This window comes from Trachypithecus francoisi, unplaced genomic scaffold (genome assembly GCF_009764315.1).
Source record: "Trachypithecus francoisi isolate TF-2019V2 unplaced genomic scaffold, Tfra_2.0 Lachesis_group11, whole genome shotgun sequence".
NCBI lineage: Eukaryota > Metazoa > Chordata > Mammalia > Primates > Cercopithecidae > Trachypithecus > Trachypithecus francoisi.
This window is the reverse complement of record NW_022681456.1, coordinates 14,834,441-14,854,986: the sequence shown is the minus strand read 5'-3', so window position 1 is coordinate 14,854,986 and position 20,546 is coordinate 14,834,441. Positions and strand designations below refer to the sequence as shown.

General features: G+C 41.3%; 1 protein-coding gene across 7 annotated transcripts in view; it reads right to left on the bottom strand.

The window, feature by feature from the left end:
- The window catches only part of TAOK3 (TAO kinase 3), a 237,520-nt gene that overhangs the window by 23,444 nt on the left and 193,530 nt on the right, over positions 1-20,546 (bottom strand). For all 7 annotated transcript variants that reach the window (XM_033220428.1, XM_033220434.1, XM_033220430.1 and 4 more), the window contains 4 exons: positions 19,545-19,679; positions 10,478-10,714; positions 6,433-6,561; positions 1,854-2,057 (listed from right to left, as the gene is read on the bottom strand). In XM_033220428.1, the coding sequence (XP_033076319.1) occupies positions 1,854-2,057; positions 6,433-6,561; positions 10,478-10,714; positions 19,545-19,679 (705 nt within the window). The remainder of the gene's footprint in view (positions 1-1,853; positions 2,058-6,432; positions 6,562-10,477; positions 10,715-19,544; positions 19,680-20,546) is intronic.

Here is a 20,546-nt window from a genome sequence, read left to right as displayed (position 1 = left end):
CTCCGTCTCAAAAAAAAAAAAAAAAAAAAAAAAAGATTCTATCAATTCACTTTTGTATTAACTGTGCCGGAAGTGCTCGTTTCCCTCATGTAGGCCAGCACTGGGCTTTTCTCGGATTTTGATATTGTTACCACTGTGCTAGATCATTTATAAAGTTTTCTCTGCTTACTCCAGGTCACAATGATTTTCTGTTGAACACAGTATTCTGTATTCCTCATCTTAGTGAACGCCAGCATATCCCTCCAACCTCCCAAAGTAGAAACTTGGAAGTCACTTTTGACTTCCTCTTCTGAAATTCCCATATCTATTTGGTCAGGATTAACTATCAGTTCTGAGTAAGAAATGTCACTCAGATCTAATTGTCTCTATCCCCACAGCCTCTTCCAGGTTACAACTGGAGAAAGAGCATCCTGGTTGACTTCACTGCACTTTGCTTTTCATGACTTCCACCTCTCTGTCATACTGAAGCACTAATTCTTTTTTTTTTTTTGAGATAAGTCTCACTTTATTACCCAGGCTGGAGTGCAGTGGCATGATCCTGGCTCACTGTAACTTGTGCCTCCTGGGCTCAAGTGATTCTCCTGCCTTAGCCCCCTAAGTAGCTGGGATTATAGGTGTGCACTATCACGCCCAGCTAATTTTTATATTTTTAGTAGAGACGGGGTTTCACCATGTTGGCCAGGTTGGTTTCAAACTCCTGACCTCAAGTGATCCTTCTGCCTTGGCCTCCCAAAGTGCTGGGATTACAGGTGTGAGCCACCATGCCCAGCTGATATACTAAGTCTTCAAAATAAAGAAATGCCTCAAGCCTGTAATCCCAGCACTTTGGGAGGCCGAGATGGTCGGATCACGAGGTCAGGATATCGAGACCATCCTGGCTAACATGGTGAAACCCCGTCTCTACTAAAAAATACAAAAAAAACTAGCCGGGCGAGGTGGCGGGCGCCTGTAGTCCCAGCTACTCGGGAGGCTGAGGCAGGAGAATGGCGTGAACCCGGGAGGCGGAGCTTGCAGTGAGCTGAGATCCGGCCACTGCACTCCAGCCCGGGACACAGAGCGAGACTCCGTCTCAAAAAAAAAAAAAAAAAAAAAGAAATGCCTCATCATGTCATTACCCTGCTTAGAAATCTCTGATAGCCACTGCCTTCAGGCTAAAAGCGAAATGCCTTGCCTTAAACAAGGGTCTCTACATTCTGCTTCCAACTAATATTGTTCTGCCCTCCACTCCATATACACAGAACTCTGGTCACACTCATCTTTTTATTAATAGCAGAGTCCTCTAAGCCCTCTCATGATTGTATGCCAATGATACTTTATTTCTATGTCTAACATATTACCTAACATATTGTATTATAATTAGTCTGTTACATGTTTTTATTGCTCTTAGACTCACAGCCATTTGAAGGCAGGGAGTACAGCTGCTTGGTATCCCTGGTGTCTAGCACTCATTCTGAGAGTGCTAGATGACTGAATAAATAAACTTAGTTATAGAGCATCATAATGTCACTTAAATGCTTTATGTGGAGTCACAAAAACACAAGTCCTTGACAAGCAGGCTGAAAACAAAAATTCTCGATTCTACTTCTTTTGATTCTTCATTGTGTGATATGGCTTATAACGGGAGTTCAATAAAATTCTATTACATGTATTTAGATGGAGTTGATTCTTTGTTCTGTGAGGGGGCTTCCTTTATCATTCCCTGACGTTTTTTGTATACCTACTCTGTGTTAGCCACTGTGCTAAAGGCTATAAAGGCTAGGGATATAGGAATGGACCAGGCAGATGTGGTCACAAGCCTCACATAGCTCATTGTCTCCTATGTCAATGACAATAGTTATGAGCGTAATAAATACCTCCCGAATGTTCTGCTGCTCCACCTCGTGCCGCTTGATCATTATTTTCCGCTTGAAGAAACGACAATTTTTGTCGTAGTACAGTCTCTGTTGAGTGAGAAGGTGGGCTTCCTCTTCAGCCTGCGTGTGCTGCAAGTTCTCTTTATGTTTGGAGATCCGCTCTTGCTTCTCTTTCTTGGGTGTGCTATGGTCCTCATTCATTTCCTAAAAAGAAAAGACAAAAACCAAGCCGGTCTCACTAAATGAAAGGGACTGTAACAGCTTACTGTAACTGAAGATTAAGTTATTTGGAAAGCCAATGCAAATGTAAGCACAGAAAAACTTGGTGGTGTATATCCTTCCCCATTTTTTTTTTTATTTGCCCTTTAATTGAGTATTAAGTGAGAGGGACACTTGTGAGTTTCCGTATCTTTGGCTTCTCACTCTCAGAAATTATTTGTTCACTCATTCACTCAACACAAACTTAATAAGCTCCTATCATGTGACAGGCAGTGTGCAAGATACATGATACAAAGGTGAGTAAAAGGCCATCATATTTGCCACCGTGTGTCTTTACATTATAGAATCAAAAATTAAAGAACCGCAGAAATGAACTAAAAATTACTGTGATCACTGCTTTGAAGAGGATGTACTGGGTCCTATAAGAATTTAATAGACAAGATTTAATCTTGGTAACAACTAAGAAAAATTAGTAGGAGTTAACCAGTGGAAAAGGAGAGGGAAGAATACTCTCAGTAGAGCAACCAGCATGTGTAAAGACCTAGGGGTGGGGGAGGAAACATGGTGCCATCAAGGGTTGAAAGAAGGTCAGAGTGGCTGGTGTAATGTAACATGAGATGAGTCCGACCAGGTAGGTGGGACCATTGAGGCTTTACAGGCCAATATAAGGACACTGATCTTTAGTATAGGAGAAATGGATTTCATGTATGTGAGAGTGTCATAATGAGATGCATTTCAAAATGATTACTCTGGCTGCCATGGGGAGAAGAGAATGAAGGAGGCAAGAACATATGAAGATAGTTGGGCGGCTGCTGGAAAGGTCCAGGCAAGAGAGATGATAATAGCTTGGACAAAGGAAGTAGTGACAAGACTGAGAGAAGTAGACAGATTCCAAAGAGAAGAGGTGACTATGCAAATGTCACTAGTTTGAATTTTAGGACAAAGCATTCTTCACTTGGGATTACAGAGTAAATAAACCATCTATATTTTCAAAAGGACAAAACTCACAATTTTTCCAGAACATCTGAGCAAAGGAAACAAAGCAGTGAATCAGATAGTTAAGACATTAAACGATGGTGAAAAGAAAAAGACTACTTGTTAAGAAAGTACAGTCTACTCTTCTTTCTTCATTTGGTTAGCTACTCACTCAGCTAAAATCTCCTTCAATTGCTAACACCTATTTTACTTAATGTTTTGTGATGCAGATATCATAGACTATTTTATCTCTTAGCCAAGAAGTCTCTATAAATCAATTTTCAACTATTCTGTTCCAGTGAAGCTGTAAGTGAAATCTTAGAATCGACAACAGAAAGTGTTGTTTTCAGAGTAAGCTGGAGTAAGCTGGGATCACAAGAGAAAGGCTGGGTCATTCATCTCTTCATGCCGTGATGTCACTACTTGGTCTGCCATTAACCACTAGCCTGCAGACCCCGATTCAAATATAATCACAAAAATTTACTCCAAAATCAAGAATAGGCCAGGCGTAGTGGCTCACGCCTATAATCCCAGCACTCTGGCTGAGGAGGGTGGATCACGAGGTCGGGAGATCGAGACCATCCTGGCTAACACGGTGAAACCCCGTCTCTACTGAAAATACAAAAAAAATTAGCCGGACATAGTGGTGGGCGCCTGTAGTCCTAGCTACTCAGGAGGCTGAGGCAGGAGAATGGTGTGAACCCGGGAGGCAGAGCTTGCAGTGAGCTGAAATCGTGCCACTGCACTCCAGCCTGGGTGAGAGAGCAAGACTCCATTTCAAAAAAAAAAGGAAAAAAAAAAAAAAAAAGCAAGAATAAATTAGTTCTGCACCATCTATCATTCTGTGCTGGGATTACAGGCATGAGCCACTGTGCCCAGCCAAGGAAGGTATTTAGAGTGGAGAAAAACCTCAAAATTTCTTAGGCTATCTCTGATCCAGCAACATCCTATTATGATATAAAAACTAAGCTCAAGCCAATAACTCAGAGAAAATGGAAAGAACGTGAACCTTCTGAGTCGGAATATTCTCTCTACACCCAGGTTTTCTAGACTTTATGGTGTCAGAGATTCTACCCATTCAGCCAGTGTAAATCAAATACAATTTTCTATTAGGTCTCACAATTACCAGTGGCTTACCTGGGCAGGGCAAAAAACCCCTAGGCCCACCCCAACGCCCTTGGTTTCACTTCCTAAGTAAAAAAGAATTGGAGGAGAACCTTGCTAAGTCCTCTACTGCTAACCTACAAATCAGAATATGAGCTCAGGCCAGGTGGGGTGGCTCACACCTGTAATCTCAGCACTTTGGGAGGCTGAGGTGGGTGGATCACCTGAGGTCAGAAATTCAAGACCAGCCTGGCTAATATGGTGAAACCCTGTTTCTACTAAGAATACAAAAAATTAGCCGGGCATGGTGGCGTACTCCTGTAATCCTGGCTACTTGGGAGGCTGAGGCAGGAAAGTCTCTTGAACCCGGGAGGCGGAGGCTGCAGTGAGCTGAGATTGTGACATTGCACTCCAGCTTGGGTAACAACAGTGAAATTCCGTCTCAAAAGAAAAAAAAAGAATATGAGCTCAAACACATGATTTTATATATACTAAAACAATGCCCCATATTGAATTTTATTAAACCTTAATACACTTAGTAAGTCTACAAATTAGAAATACTAAGATTTATGAGAAGAAAAGTCCATGGAGCTGCAGACGATTCACCTGTAAGTACTGGTAAAAGGAGAACTGAAGAAATTTGAGCTTTCAGATCAAAGTGCAGTTCTTCAAGAACTTCTTAAGTCCACTAGTGGTCTTCAACCAAATATTCCAGAATCAATCATTCATTTATCAAATATTGACATGTACAGGACACAGGGATACAGTTGTGAGCAAACAAAAACATGGTGTGTGCTCTTATGATGCTGACCAGTTAGTAGAGTAAGTAGCTCAAATAATCATTAAACAAATGTATAATTAAAAGCTCTAGTGTTAGGAAACCAGTGACATCTGTCTTGGTTGAGGCAGTTAAAAGAGGCTTCCCTAGGGAAGTGATATTTAAGTTAAGATTCTAATAACCAATCCCATGTCATACGAGGAGAAGTAGGAATTAACTGAGCAGAATTGTGGTCAGGGAGGGCTTGGGGGTAGGGAGAACATCTTGGCGGAAGAAACAGTATGTGGAAAGACCTTGGGGAAGGGTGGAGCTTGATACGATAAATTTGAGGAACTGAAAGGTGACTATGGTGGCTGGTGCAGCGAAGAGTGGGTTGAGGGTGGGGGCAGCATTAGTGTGAGATGCCACTGAACGAGTAGGCTAGGAAAAGATTGTGTAGGGACTTCTAGGATTTTGACTTGTCCTAAACGCAAAGAGAAGACAATGGATTTCAAAACTATGCAGTAGAATGACCAGATTTATGGTTTGAAAAGATCACTTTGACTGATGTGTGGAAAATACACAGGAAGAAGACAAGAATGGTTTAGAGTTCTATCAATGGTTTTTGAAATGTGGTCCCTGAAGCAGCAGCAGCAGCGTCATCTGGGAACTTGTTAGAAACACACATTTTCAGACTCTACCCCAGAAAATCTACAGATAGATTTTTAAAATCTGAAAATCTGGGGGTGGGTTAGCAATCTGTTTTAATAGCATTTTAGGTAATTTTTTGTTGTTGTTGTTTTTTTTTTTGAGACGGAGTCTCGCTCTGTCACCCAGGCTGGAGTACAGTGGCCGGATCTCAGCTTACTGCAAGCTCCGCCTCCCGGGTTTACACCATTCTCCTGCCTCAGCCTCCCGAGTAGCTGGGACTACAGGCACCCGCCACCTCGCCTGGCTAGTTTTTTGTATTTTTAGTAGAGACGGGGTTTCACCTTGTTAGCCCGGATGGTCTCGATCTCCTGACCTCGTGATCCGCCCGTCTTGGCCCCCCAAAGTGCTGGGATTACAGGCTTGAGCTACCGCGCCCGGCCAATTTTTTTGTTTTTTCAGACAGAGTTTGGCTCTTGTCGCCCAGGCTGGAGTGCAGTGGCGTGGTCTCAGCTCACTGCAACCTCTGCCTCTTGGGTTCAGATGATTCTCCTGCCTCAGCCTCCTGAGTTGCTGGGATTACAAGTGTGCGCCACCATGCCTAGCTACTTTTTGTATTTTTAGTAGAGACGAGGTTTCACCATGTTGGCCAGGCTGGTCTCCAACTCCTGATCTCAGGTGATCTGCCCGCCTCGGCCTCCCAAAGTGCTGGGATTACAGGCGTGAGTCACTGTGCCCAGCCAGCATTTTAGGTTATTCTAACGTAAAGTTTGAGACTCGCTGGACTAGAATATTGATCACAATGCAGTATGAGTGAATGTTACGTTCCAACCATTCTAATGGCAACTTGGTGAGAACAAACATTGGTATCCTTACCTCTTTTATTTTTTCCTTACAAATCTTATACTGCTTCTTCTGACTTTCTAAGAAAGTTGTCAAATCTTTCTTCTGCTGGGCCAAGATCTGTTGCTGGAACTTCTTCTCATCTGCTGCAGCTACCTTTGCCTGATAAAATAACAAATGTAAGATGAATCTGTTCTTTACACAGAATTCAGTGGTTTATATACTCCAATGTAATAAGAGAGTCTATAAGTGCTAATAAAGTGACATTTTTGAACAAATAATAAAAGATAATTGTTTTCTGAATTTTTTGTATCTTAAACAAACAAACAAAAAACAAAACAGAAATTTTCACCTTTGAAAAATACATTCTGGGGCGGGCACGGTGGCTCATGCCTATAATCCCAGCACTTTGGGAGGTTGAAACAGGCAGATCACCTGAGGTAAGGAGTTCAAGACCAGCCTGAACAACATGGTGAAACCTGGTCTCTACTAAAAATACAAAATTAGCCTGGCATGGTCGTGCATGCCTGAAATCCCAGCTACTTGGGAGGCTGAGGCAGGAGATTTGCTTGAACCTGGGAGGCGGAGGTTGCGGTGAGCTGAGATCGCACCATTGTACTCTAGCCTGGGCAACAAGAGCAGAACTCTGTCTCAACAAAAAAAAAAAAGAAAGAAAAAGAAAAATACATTCTGAATTATGTGAAAAATATGAAGGTAAACCATAAACATACTTTATCAAACACAAAAACATTCATGGGATGAAAGGAGACCTAAGAATTTTCTTTTTTTTTGAGATGGGGTCTCGCTGTGTTGCTCAGGCTGGAGTGCAGTGGCACGAACTTAGCTCACTGCAGCCTAAAAATCCCAGGATCCAGTGATCCTCCTGCCTCAGCCTCCTGAGTTGCTGGGACCACAGGCATGCAACACCAGTCCTGGCTAAGTATTTTTAAAAAATGATCATACAGACTGGGTCCCACTATGATGCCTAGGGTCATCTCAAATGCTTGGCTTCAAGCTGTCCTCTCCTCAGCTTCCCAAAGTGCTGAGACTACAGGCATGAACCACCATGCCCGGTCAGAACTAAGGATTATAATAAAGGTTTTAAAATCATATTGTTGATAGGCCAAAGGTTAAGTTGTAAAAATGTATAAACAACCATGCCTGGCCAGTTATAGTCCAAGAATCAAACTCTAACTGATTATTCCAACTATCTGGTTTTCCAGTGGTATCATCTCAAGTGTAATTGGAAAGCTAATGATATTTTGTTTTCTTTTCTTTTTTTTTGAGACACTCCCTTTGCCACACAGGCTGGAGTGCGGTGGCATGATTTCAGCTCACTGAAACCTCCACTTCCTGCGTTCAAGTGATTCTCATGCCTCAGTCTCCCCAGTAACTGGGATTACAGGCACACGCCACCACATCCAGCAAATTTTTGTATTTTTAGTAGAGACGGGGTTTCAACATGTTGGTCAGGCTGGTCTCCAATTCTTGAATTCAAGTGATCCACCTGCCTCAGCCTCCCAAAGTACTGGGATTATAGGCGTGAGCCATTTTGTTCTCTTAGGCACCTGCTGCAATCCACAACAGTCACACGTCATGACATTTTTGGGGGTCCTAAATGAATAAAACACATACTATATAGGTAACCCAATAAATACTGGCTCCTGAAAGTGACCAAATCTCTTTCTGGTAACCATTGGGTGAAGGATATATGTCAGACAAGCGACTTGGGAGATAGGGAGGGAATTACGCTTCATGGCTCATGGCTCTTTTTATGTATCTTTTTCACCTGCAACTTCCATTATGGACAATTCTTCCATTATGAACAATTCTCATAACATATTTACCAAGTCAAATCTCAAGAAAGAATCTGACTGATCGATTTAATCAACATCCTCCTTGTCTGGGCAGAGGTTTTCATGCCAGACTGCCTCACAGATTGATGGCTGTTGGGGAAATCTTTCTACAACCTGATGGTTCCTTCCATGTGGAGACAGAGACAGACAGAGAGACAGAGAGACAGAGAGAGCGAGCGAGCTCACTCAATTATGGAAACACCCTGGAACCGTGTCCCCAGTCACTGCATCCCCAGGGAGCACATGTCCACCACATTTTTCAACACTATGGAAGTCTCATGGGGGTGGCAGGAAAGGTGACTCAGTTTTAGCACTGCCTGAGCAGGCAAGTGTGCTTAATTTTGTTTTCCTGCAGACATAAATTACCTTTTGTACCTAACATGTATTAGTAATAAAGATGATATTATGACTATTTGCCTTACCCTTCTGCTGTTTTTTTTTTTGAGATGGAGTCTCATTCTTGTTGCTCAGGCTGGAATGCAATGGTGCAACCTTGGCTCACTGCAACCTCTGCCTCCCGGGTTCAAGTGATTCTCTTGTCTCAGCCTCTCAAGTAGCTGGGATTACAGGGACCTGTCACCACACCCAGCTAATTTTTTGTATTTTTAGTAGAGATGGGGTTTCACCATGTTGGCCAGGCTGGTCTCGAACTCTTGACCTCAGGTGATCCACCCACCTCAGCCTCCCAAACTTCTGGGATTACAGGCATAAGCCATCATGCCCGGCTGTTTTTTCTTTTTTTTTTTTTTTTGAGAGGAAGTCTCACTCTTGTCACCTAGGCTGGAGTGCAATGGCATGATCTCAGCTCACTGCAATCTCCACCTCCCAGGTTCAAGCGATTCTCCTGCCTCAGCCTTCCAGGTAGCTAGGATTACAGGCACCTGCCACCACGCCTGGATAATTTTTGTATTTTTAGTAGAGTCGGGGTTTCACCATGTTGACCAGGCTGGTCTTGAACTCCTGACCTCAGATGATCCGCCCGCCTCGGCCTCCCAAAGTGTTGGGATTACAGGCGTGAGCCATCGCGCTCGGCATTTTTATTTTTATTTTTATTTTTTTTTGAGACAGGGTCTCACTCTGTCACCCAGGCTAGAGTGCAGTGGCACAATCTCGGCTCACCGTAACCTCTGCCTCCTGGGCTCAAGCAATCCTCCCGCCTCAGCCACCCAAGTAGCTGGGACTACAGGCACGTGCCACCACACCCAGCTAATTTTTGCATTTTTTGTAGAGATGGGGTTTTGCCACATTGCCCAGGCTGGTCTTGAACTCCTGGGCTCAAGAGATCCACCCACCTTGGCCTCGCGAAGTGCTGGGATTATAGGTGTAAGCTACCACACCTGGCCTTGTCTGCTTTTAAAATTAGCTTAGAACCTGGATGAGGAAGACACACATTCCCTAGAAAACCCAAACAATTGCTGGACTCATTATTTGCTCCCTTTGCTCAGGGGCCCATCAGCTGTAGGCAGGGATTATCACCACTATAACAGACTATTTGTAGAGTGGTTTTCTTTTGAAGAGGACTGTGGGTGTGGCAGATACAGTAACAAACTTGTGTTGTGCACTTTCTCAGAAGATGGCAGCATCTTATTTCCCTTTACTTGTACCCAGGCCACCATCAAGAGACTGATAGTCAGAATATATATATACACACACACATATATATATATATATATATACACACACACACACACATATATATATATATATATTTTTTTGAGACAGAGTCTTGCTCTGTTGCCCAGGCTGGAGTGCAATGGCACGATCTTGGCTCACTGTAACCTCTGCCTTCAAGGTTCAAGTGATTGTCCTGCCTCAGCCTCTTGAGTAGCTGGGATTACAGGCATGCACCACCAAGCCCGGCTAATTTTAGTATTTTTAGTAGAGATGGGGTTTCACCATGTTGGCCAGGCTGGTCTCGAACTCCTGACCTCAGGTAATCTGCCCGCCTCGGCCTCCCAAAGTGCTGGGATTACAGGCGTGAGCCACCACGCCTGGCCGCAGAATATATTTGAATGGACAAGAATGTAACATACATTTTCAGTTGCTATTTGAACTCTGAACAACAATTTTACATAGCCCCATAAAATCTAGAAACCCAATTTTGCCACCCCCCAAACAACAATTTTCCTCCAGCCCCAACTCCTGCCTCCTGCTAAAATCCTGCCACTGACCCCAAAGGTTGGGCTTGGTTGTAGCATAAAGGCGTGTGTGCACATACTGACCTCTTTTTCTATGATAGCCACTTGCTTCTTGGCCAGCTTCTCCAGCTCGATGGACGAGTTGTTGGCATGTGTCTCCACCTCCTTCTGCAGCTTGAGGCGGTGCTCGTCCATCTCAGCCTTCAGCTTGTTCTCCAGGGCGATCAGCTGCTTCTGGTGCTGGCGCCGCATCCGCTTATAACCTGACATCTGTTCCCGCAACTCGTTCTCCTGCTCATGCTCATGGATCTGTCGTGTAACCTGAATTGGGTTAGGAAACAGAACTCAGGTAACCAGGTTCATGGGAGACAAGCTTTCAGGCAAAGTAGAAGGGCCCTGTGGCATAATTTTATCCATCACCTTCACCATCAATTTACCTACTGTTTAGTGAATGCTCACCAGTACGGGGCACCGTGCTAGATAGATACTTTATGTATTTTATCCCTAGTCCTCAAAACCATCTCATTCACTCATTCATTTCATTCATGAGGTAGGCGATAACATCTCAGTTTTATAGTTGAAGAAATTGAGTCTTGAAAGAAACTATTTATTCAGGCCGGGCACGGTGGCTCATGCCTGTAATCCCAGTACTTTGGGAGGCTGAGGCGGGCAGATCACTTGAGGTCAGGAGTTGGAGACCAGCCTGGCCAACATGGTAATACCCCATCTCTACTAAAAATACAAAAATTAGCCAGGCATGGTGGTGGGCACCTGTAATCCTAGTTACTAAGGAGGTTGAGGCAGGAGAATTGCTGGAACCCGAGAGGCGGGGCAGAGGCTGCAGTGAGCTAAGATCACTCCACTGCACTCCAGCCTGGGCGACAGAGACTCTGTCTCAAAAAAAAATAAAAAATAAAATAAAAAAAAGAGAAAAAAAGAAATTATTTATTCAGTCAAAATATGTTTACGTATTTTTGATATACCATCACACATATTATATGTTCACAGTAACATAGCTAATAAGGACTGGATTGGGAATCAGGCCCATCTCTATAATTCCAGAGCCATGTTATTTCTACTATACCAAGATTTCTCACCAACACTACCAACAATGAGCCAGCTAATTACCTGTTGTGGGGGCCATCCTGTGCATTGCAGGATGTTTAGCAGCATCCCTGGCCTCTACCCACTAGATGCCAGTAGCATCTCCCACGACATGACAATGAAAAGTATCTCCAGATATTGCCAAATGTTCCCTTAGGAACAAAATTCCTCTAGTTGAGAACTACTACACTGGTTTGTTTTGTGTGTGTGTGTGTGTGTGTGTGTGTGTGTATGTGTGTGTATACATACGTATATTTATTTTGTTAAGGGTCATGTCTCTAACAGTCATGGACTTTTTAAACTAGTCTGAACAAGATTTATTTCCTATTCCTAATATGAAGAGGTGAGTATGAGATCAAGAGATCTCTTAAATCATGTCTCCCCCAGCCCCTTCTCTACAAAAAAAAAGTTACCAAATTATAATACATTCACTTGCTCTCCTAAAGGATAAAGGATAAAGCATTGCTATGATTTTTGGAAGGCTACTGTTCTTAGTAACTTTTCCTTAACTCATTTTCAAGTAAACATCCAACAAATTAAAGCTTGTAAATATGTACATTTCAGCACCTCTTGCTTCTTTCTATTAAATCCTTTGTGATTTTCCAGCCCTTCCTTCAATTTATCTTCTATCTTTATTTTCCTGATCACTTCCTCCTAATTTTTCCTATTTTAGAAAAAAAATCTTAATTCCAGGATTTTAACTTTAGTCTTGTTCACTAAGTGACTTGGTCACTCCTATCTACTGTAAGGCCCATCTCCCCAGCCTACCACCCAAACAAGTTTTACACAGGACATTCTCATACTGCTATTAATTGTCTGTACTATTTTCAGTTTATGGGTTAAAATACATTTTATACAAAGAAGAGTTTGTTTCTCTGCTCTTTTCAGAAGGTGGCCCTGCATACTAAATTGAGTCCTTACTATCAAGAGAGTGCTGTTCTGTTACAAGACAGTATTATCAAAGTGCACCATTAAACATTAGCCAAACTTTGAAACCTTTCCAGCTGACACTAATACTGGGTTTCATATTCATTTCTCTTTTCTGAAGGATAATACTCTTTAAAGTATTAAGAATAAGAGCAGAGGATATTTTAAGACCAAAAAAGGATAGCATCACCCAAAAGGCACCTAACCCTCTAAAGAAAATAAATGATCTATTTTGTTATCAGAAAATGTGTTTTTTAATGGACATACGTCAAGATAAAAGGAGGAAAAGATGTAGTTTGACATATATGTATCAATTTTACTTCTTCATGCTTATATGTTTCTGAAGTACAATTTTAAGGAAGAAACAACTCTAATCAATAGAAAGGATACTATTTAGCCCTTTCTGAATTCAACTGTTTTTCAGAAAAATATGGCAGTAAAGTATCAGGGCTAGGGTAATGCATTTTAGATATGTTTTAGCTAGATACTTTTTCTTATTTTAGCATTCCTTCTTTAATCAGATTCCCAAAGCGGAGGCATGGCACACTCTAAGCTATCATGACACATTTAAAACTTGCCATAAGCATTGGCTTACAGCCAATAAAATATTCTCAGGATGGTCATTTTCCTAAACCAGGAGGCCTAAAGATAAAAGGGAAATGAGTTGTGTCAAGAAAATTTTCTATTTTAATTGGTGTGTGGGTCTCTGTAAAGAGGGTGGCTTTCTACTTGTACCAGATCACACCTGGTACAAGGATGGGGCAAAGAATATTTACAGAGCTCGATCTGCTATCATTGTACATCACTGGATTCCAGGAGAGACATTTTGCTTTTGAATGCTTCCCATAATGTGGATAATTATCTTCTTAAACTCCTAATATCACCTTTCATTTGTCACAACTAAACTTTCTAAGTTTCAAATTGTCTTTTTGGGTATATAGAGAGATACTAAGCTTTATAATTCCATGCCCAAACTGGATAGATGAATTTAAATAAAAGTATAACCAGATATTTCAGTTGTAAAGTGTAACATGAAATATACAAAAAATGTGATATTTAGAGTTATGTGTGTCTGTGTCTTAAGTGTACACTATGAGTTTTAAGAATACATTTTTTGGTCAATAAAATAAAAAATAAGAGCCCATAACTTTTTCATGCATATGGTTTAAAAAGTGCTTTCTTTTTTTTTTTTTTTTTTTTTTTTGAGACGGAGTCTCGCAGTCGCCCAGGCTGGAGTGCAGTGGCCGGATCTCAGCTCACTGCAAGCTCCGCCTCCCGGGTTTACGCCATTCTCCTGCCTCAGCCTCCCGAGTAGCTGGGACTACAGGCGCCCGCCAACTCGCCCGGCTAGTTTTTTCTATTTTTTAGTAGAGACGGGGTTTCGCAGTGTTAGCCAGGATGGTCTCGATCTCCTGACCTCGCGATCCACCCGTCTCGGCCTCCCAAAGTGCTGGGATTACAGGCTTGAGCCACCGCGCCCGGCCAAAAAGTGCTTTCACATATAATTTACCTCTTTAATTTTTAGAAGGCCTTGGATTCCTAGGGTTCTTGAATTGCCTGAGGAAATTCTTATCACCAAGGCAGAAAAAGAGTGACTATTTTCTGTTATAAAGTAATAAAGGGAATCAACACTCAAAAAAGTCAAAGCTAGAGAGAGTGGTAAGTCTAAATTACAAATCGAGTAAGTCTGAAATGGGAGAAAGTTATAAAGATGTAGTGAATGTAGTTTTTACAATGGCAGTCTCGAAAATGTGGTCAACTAAAAGTGGGCAGTACCACCCTGCTGTACCCAGTGGACTGCGTGGAGAAAAACCTCATCTATCTCTTACTATATAACTGACCTTGGGCAAATTACTTTACCTCTTAAAGTCTCTCAGTTTCTTAATGTGTAAAGGGAGAGGAACTACTATTATCTTCCTCAGGGTCAGAGGACTTTCTCATGTGAAAGTGCCTAGCAGGGTGTCTGACTCCTAGGAAATACTCAACGTATGCTGGTTTCTTTCCTTCTGATGCCAGGCTCTGCGAAGCATGTCCCTTTGCCCTCCACTTAGTATTTCTGGTGATGGAGACATAGATCAGAAGAAGTGGATCCAGAAGAAAGGGCACATTTAAGGGAAAGAAAAAAAACAAAAACAACTGTATCTGTATCCAGGTTGTGGATTATAAGATTATGTATAATTTCTGAATCTGAATTATTACTCATTTCATGTATCTAGAATATGTAAAATAAACAAATAAATAATAAATAATGTACCATGAAAAGGAAGACCAAAACTTGTTTTCTAAAGGTTCCTACAGCTGTTCAATGCTACTTTATTTAATTCCAGCAAAATTCAGCCCTAAAACAAACCACTTCATCCGAAGTGCAGAGTGTCCCTCCCATGTACAAAACACCGCACTTCCTGAACACAAATAATAAGCAACTTCCTGAACACAAAACAAGAGCATGGTGGCTGATAACGTTACCCTCTGAAGAGATCAAAGCCAACTTACAAGATTAATAATATGTAAGAATCAAAATGATGCATATGATAAAAGTGGCCACCTTAGCACTTAGAACAAATGAAATTTATAGCAAGTTCTTAAAAAGAATACAGTGAGTCACATTTTGGCATTAGAAACTTAACATTCTATTCTTTAGAATACCTAAGGAAAAACTGTTTTTAAGTTTTTGCTAAAAGTAATGACTGATAACAGGCAATTCTGCATTTAGAAAAGAATATGTTACATGAAGAATTCTGAAATGCAAACTTATAAATCCAAATTCTCATTTGATAGCAGGGCTGGAGGTGACCTCATTCATTCGTTCATTCATTTATTCAACACACATTTATTGAGAGACTTTGACCATATGGGTTGGGCATGTAGACTGGACAGCATAAGTGAGAAATGGTATCAGCAATGACCTTAGTGAGTTAAGAAGTCAAGAATAAGTGAAGAGATACGCAATATTTTGATAAGCATCCTCTGGTATACTGCCCAGGAAGAGAACACATTTTCAAGCATTTACAAATAGGACTGGGCTCATGAGAGCTGAAACAGTAGCACTTACTGATGAGGCTCTCATATTTTTATTCTTATGTACCAAATTCATTCAGGTATCCAATTTCACAATTAGCTGAATTATTAGGGTGTATTTTAAAAACTCCAAATAAAGATTCTCTTTTTATGGGTTTTTCTATAATCTGGCAAAGCGAAGTAAAAGAATCGATATTTGCATTAATAGAACAATAATACTTTTCTCCTACATGCCTCCTTGGGAATTCCCCTCTCATGCCCTTCTCCCCGACATGTGTTTTAACATAAATTCGCCTGTGTAATGCAGTCACAGGTGAAGAGGGGCAGTGAGAATTCCTTCACAAAGTCAAAAGCTGAACTCTAATAGATACAGCGCTCTTTATATGAATATCTCTACCATGGAAACAGCCAAGAGCTCCGGACATTACAAAGTTTTCAGAAGAAATGACATCAGATGTAGCAACAGCTGAAAACACCCTCATGAATCACTAATATAATTAAAACATGAGGCTCTCCATAAAAACTCAAGGAAGGCACATCTCAAGGGCCCAAGAAATCAGATTAGTGATTCTGCAGAACTACATAAACAACTCCTTTTTCCAGATAACACATGAGCCCAATATGAACTTCCTTACAGAAGAAGGAAAAGAAAGGTTAAAATAAAGATGCTGTGAAATACCCTTCCTTTTCCTAATTCTTCAACATAAGGGCAATAATCTCTGTCCTTAGAAAATTATAATAAAAATTGTACAATGGTAATAAAAAGTTACAATGCTAAAGTTTTCTCAGGATTTCATCTGGTATCAAAGTTTATAGTCCTTCCTTATCCTTTGTTACAAATGCAACTGTGCAGCAGTGCATAATACAAAAATCTCAGTTAGAAGGTGCCAAAACAATAAAGGCATGTAGCAATACAGGCCCAAAGCCCATGGGCTTCTTCATACACTTGTCAGTAACCTCATTCAAAAGTACAATGTTGAAAGTAATACTAAAGGGGAAAAGCACAAAGCCAGGCCTCTTTTAGGCTCATGTTGAAGAGGTAGGCTCATAAACAAATTTTAGGAAAACTAATATCTTTGTCAGTTTGCAAGTCAATTTAAAATATGCATTTCATCATTTATTTATCTAGTTGTTGAAAAACTAATTTCTTTTTTTTTTTTTTTGAGACGGAGTCTCGCTGTCACCCAGGCTGGAGTATAGTGGCCGGATCTCAGCTCACTGCAAGCTCCGCCTCCCGGGTTCACGTCATTCTCCTGCCTCAGCCTCCCGAGTAGCTGGGACTACAGGCGCCGGCCACCACGCCCGGCTAGTTTTTGTATTTTTTAGTAGAGGTGGGGTTTCACCATGTTAGCCAGGATGGTCTCGATCTCCTGACCTTGTGATCCGCCCGCCTCGGCCTCCCAAAGTGCTGGGATTACAGGCTTGAGCCACCGCGCCTGGCCTGATAAAAAGGAAAATTTCCTTTTTCCTTCCTGTTGACCTTTGGACCTCTTTGTGACTTGTTAGCGCCTCTACTAGAAGATGTTAAAGAAAGAGTAAAATCAAAATAAATGAATAAATAAATATAGTATTGCCACCAACTATGAGAAGGCAAGATTTCAACAATGACTTGATTTTTTATTATACTGGACTTTCACTTTCCCATGATCTTGCTCTTACTTTTATGTCATTTTAGTCATTTGCGTTTGAGCTGGGATCCATAAAACACAACAGAATTCATAATATATTTTTAAAAATTAAATATTGTATGATATTCCAGTGTCCTGATTTATATACTACTATTGGCATTAGGCTTTAAAACAATATAGTGGGTAGAATTGTAGTACTTGGTAATATACATTAAAAAATCCATACCAATAGTTAGATTGTTCAAAATGGGACATGGAACCACAAAACACCCTACCTTTTCCCTTCCATTTTTTTTCCCTCCCTAAAAGCCACTAGATACAAATACCACTGAACTCTGGTAAACTTCCGTCAATCCCAACCATGACTCCCAAAGCACTACGTTTAGAGAGGGCGCACCACAAAAAACAACTCATTTTGTGGCTAAAGCAACAGCATATCAGCTACTCTGTTTTTAACTTAATATAGGGGCAGGGGCCTTTTAGCAAATCAAAACTTCATTAGAGAGACTGGTTGCAGCTGTTCTCTGGATGGGCACTAGGAAGCCTGTAGGATTCAGAGGGTTCCTGAGGACACTGCCCGTAGCCCTGAGGTGGCCTAGTAGGGAAGCAGCTTTTATCATCCACAGAAAGGAAGACTGTGATGGCTGATATACACACAGAGTAGCCCTGGGTGAGTTCACAGATGCGAGCGTGAGATTATTCTGGCATGGCTGTAGTAATCTCTTGCTGGGAGGTAGGAGAGGGTCATGAATATATGATGTGGGAATGAGGGTGTGGCAAGAGAGAAAAGAGAACCTGTCCCAGAGGGGGAAAGCCACTTGGTGTAATGTCTGCTTCACATGTAAAACCGCTGATGGTGCTCGGATGCTCAGAGCTTGTTATCATATCTCCACTCATTTCAACATGAACGGGTCTGGATAAAGGTACAAGTCTCACCAGAGTCGATGGTAAGTAGTCATAGTTCTCTAAAGCACCATATTTCTTCTTTTGTCAGATATCATGGCATGAAAATAATGATTATTTGGTAATCTCATGATGCTTTATCCAGATGCAAAAGCATATTTTTAGGTGCTTAACAATCATTAGCAAATACATAGTGGACATTTTAAGATCTCCATTACATAGTGTAGCATTCCTTTAAAATGAAAAATTGCTCATCAAAGAGATCATAAGAAACTTCTATATAAAGGAACTTAAAAGTGGGCTTATTTATAAGCAGTTTAAATTAAATTGCTTGCTTTTGGACAGCAGCAGGCATAGCAATATGTAGGTGCTTTAACTTCCATTTTTCCTTGTATTTGGGTTTTTAAAGGTTATAATCCATTGTAAATTTCAAGTATAATCGAAGCCTTTAGAAGACTTGAGAAATAAAAGTAGAAATCAGGTTTGAAAAATAGGACAAGAAAAATGATCATTTCTGGGTCGGCCTCGGATGATGTCATCATAGGTTCTAAATGTAATAGCCAAGCAGTGTACACTAACTCTTCCTGCCCATGTGACCTCTAACATCCATTTGGCCAAAACAACTAATATTTCAATAATTTTTTGGTTGAGAAGTGAGATTCAGAAGCAAAAGATTAAAGAGAGTTTAGAGTGCCAAGGATGAAACGATGTGAGTGTGTGTGTGTGAGCGTGAGCGCGCACGCGCACGCGTGGGGGGCCGAGGGGAGGAGGCATGAAAACTAACTCTTCCAGCACACACCCCTTTTGCTACTACAAGGGCATCCAGCAATCACATTTGCAATAGTAAAAATGCTGAAGAATCCTACAGTCTCTTTTCTTCCACAATCAGCCCTATCCTCTCCTACAAAGCCCTTCTTGCTTTATTGGTGCCAGGAAATTCTTCAGGGGTTAAATGGGGAAGTGCAGCCACTACCATTGTTGCAATAAATAAATGAATGAACCAGAACAAACCAGCAATCCATCCCTGAGAAACGAGTATCTTATTTTCTACAATTATATACATTAGCCGGTAACCATATATTTTTAAAAATTATATTTTATCTTTTGATGTGTGTGTATACATTATAGACACACATGCATCTATACAAAAAGAAGCACAGTGCCCTGCATACATATACATCAATACCTTAAACAATTTTTAGCATTATTTATTTCAATGAAAAGACAAATAGCTTTTAAAAAACCGGACAGGCTAGCAACTTCATCTCAAAGGCCTTATATTTTGCACATACAGCATATACAAACACACACACAGACACACACGCACACAGACACACACACACACAAAGGTTTTTTTTTTCCATGCCATAGACAATGCTAAAATATCTGAAATCAGGTTGCTATGCCAACAGATTTTTTTCCTAAAATGAATAAAATTATTAGGAGAGAGAAAACATTCTTGACTCCTTCCCTCCCATCCATGAAGCCGAGAGAGGCTCAGGGAGGGCGAGAGGCTGCCAGATGGGGAGGAGGGGAAGGAAGGGAAGGTGGGTAGAGGGGTGTTTGCTTACCAAAGATGCTGATTTGATCGTGGCAAAGCGCTCTCTGTTCCGGTAGTGGAGGGCCTGGCTCTGAACTGACTGGGTAGGCCGCGGCTCAGGCCTGGGATCGCCGTGGCCCGCCTCATCCCTTATGAATACATGATCCTGCAGAAATGGATAAAAACAAGGAGAAAGTCCAGCTGTGCTCTTTCCTCGCCGGCTGCCTCTCTCTCACCCCTCTTTCTGCACAAGCACTGCTGTTTGAAATGCATAGTTTAGCTCTCTGCTAGTCCCCGCAGCTCCCACGGTACAAAATGAATAAGCAACACATTGCAGCCTTCAGTTAGGAATGTCAGCTGATCGCTAGTGGGATGCCTTCTGAATCCCTGGCAGGCTTTTTCTTTACCTCCAGAATTACATATATGCAAAAGAAAAAAAGAATAGAAAAAATAATGCAATGTACAGACTCCTTAGAACAGTTTGCTTAAAACGCTGTAACCAGATAATTCCTTTAAAAATGTCATGTCCATGTCTAGCAAGGAGGATGCTGGTGGCTTTTAACATAAAAGCGAGCCTCCGCCTCATTCCCTTGAAAGATCTGCTTTCTCAATTTAATTTTATTTGAGATCTGTTCGGTAGGATCATCGTTCTGCCTAGAACCAATGTAGGCTTGTGCTGAACTGCCTCTCTATCTTGTGCTGGGAAGATTCGGCAGTCACTGAGGGATCCTGCTTTCCAGTCATGATCGTACACAGTTCTAGCACCTTCTCTCTACAGCTTCTGAAAGGATTTTTTTTTAGATTTAAAGCAACAGGCGTACAATTTTAACCAAATGCTACTTTCACAAATTCTTCTTCAACTCAGCATTGGTATGGTCACCAGACTGAGTAAAGCTGGAATTTAATGTCCTTGACTGATTTAATCAAGCCTGTGCTTCTTGATAGGCAAAGATAATTAATCTTGTTCTAACGCCCAGTGAAAAAATAGCATTCCCTGGAAGGATAATAATGGATGTTTCTTAAATGCAACTGA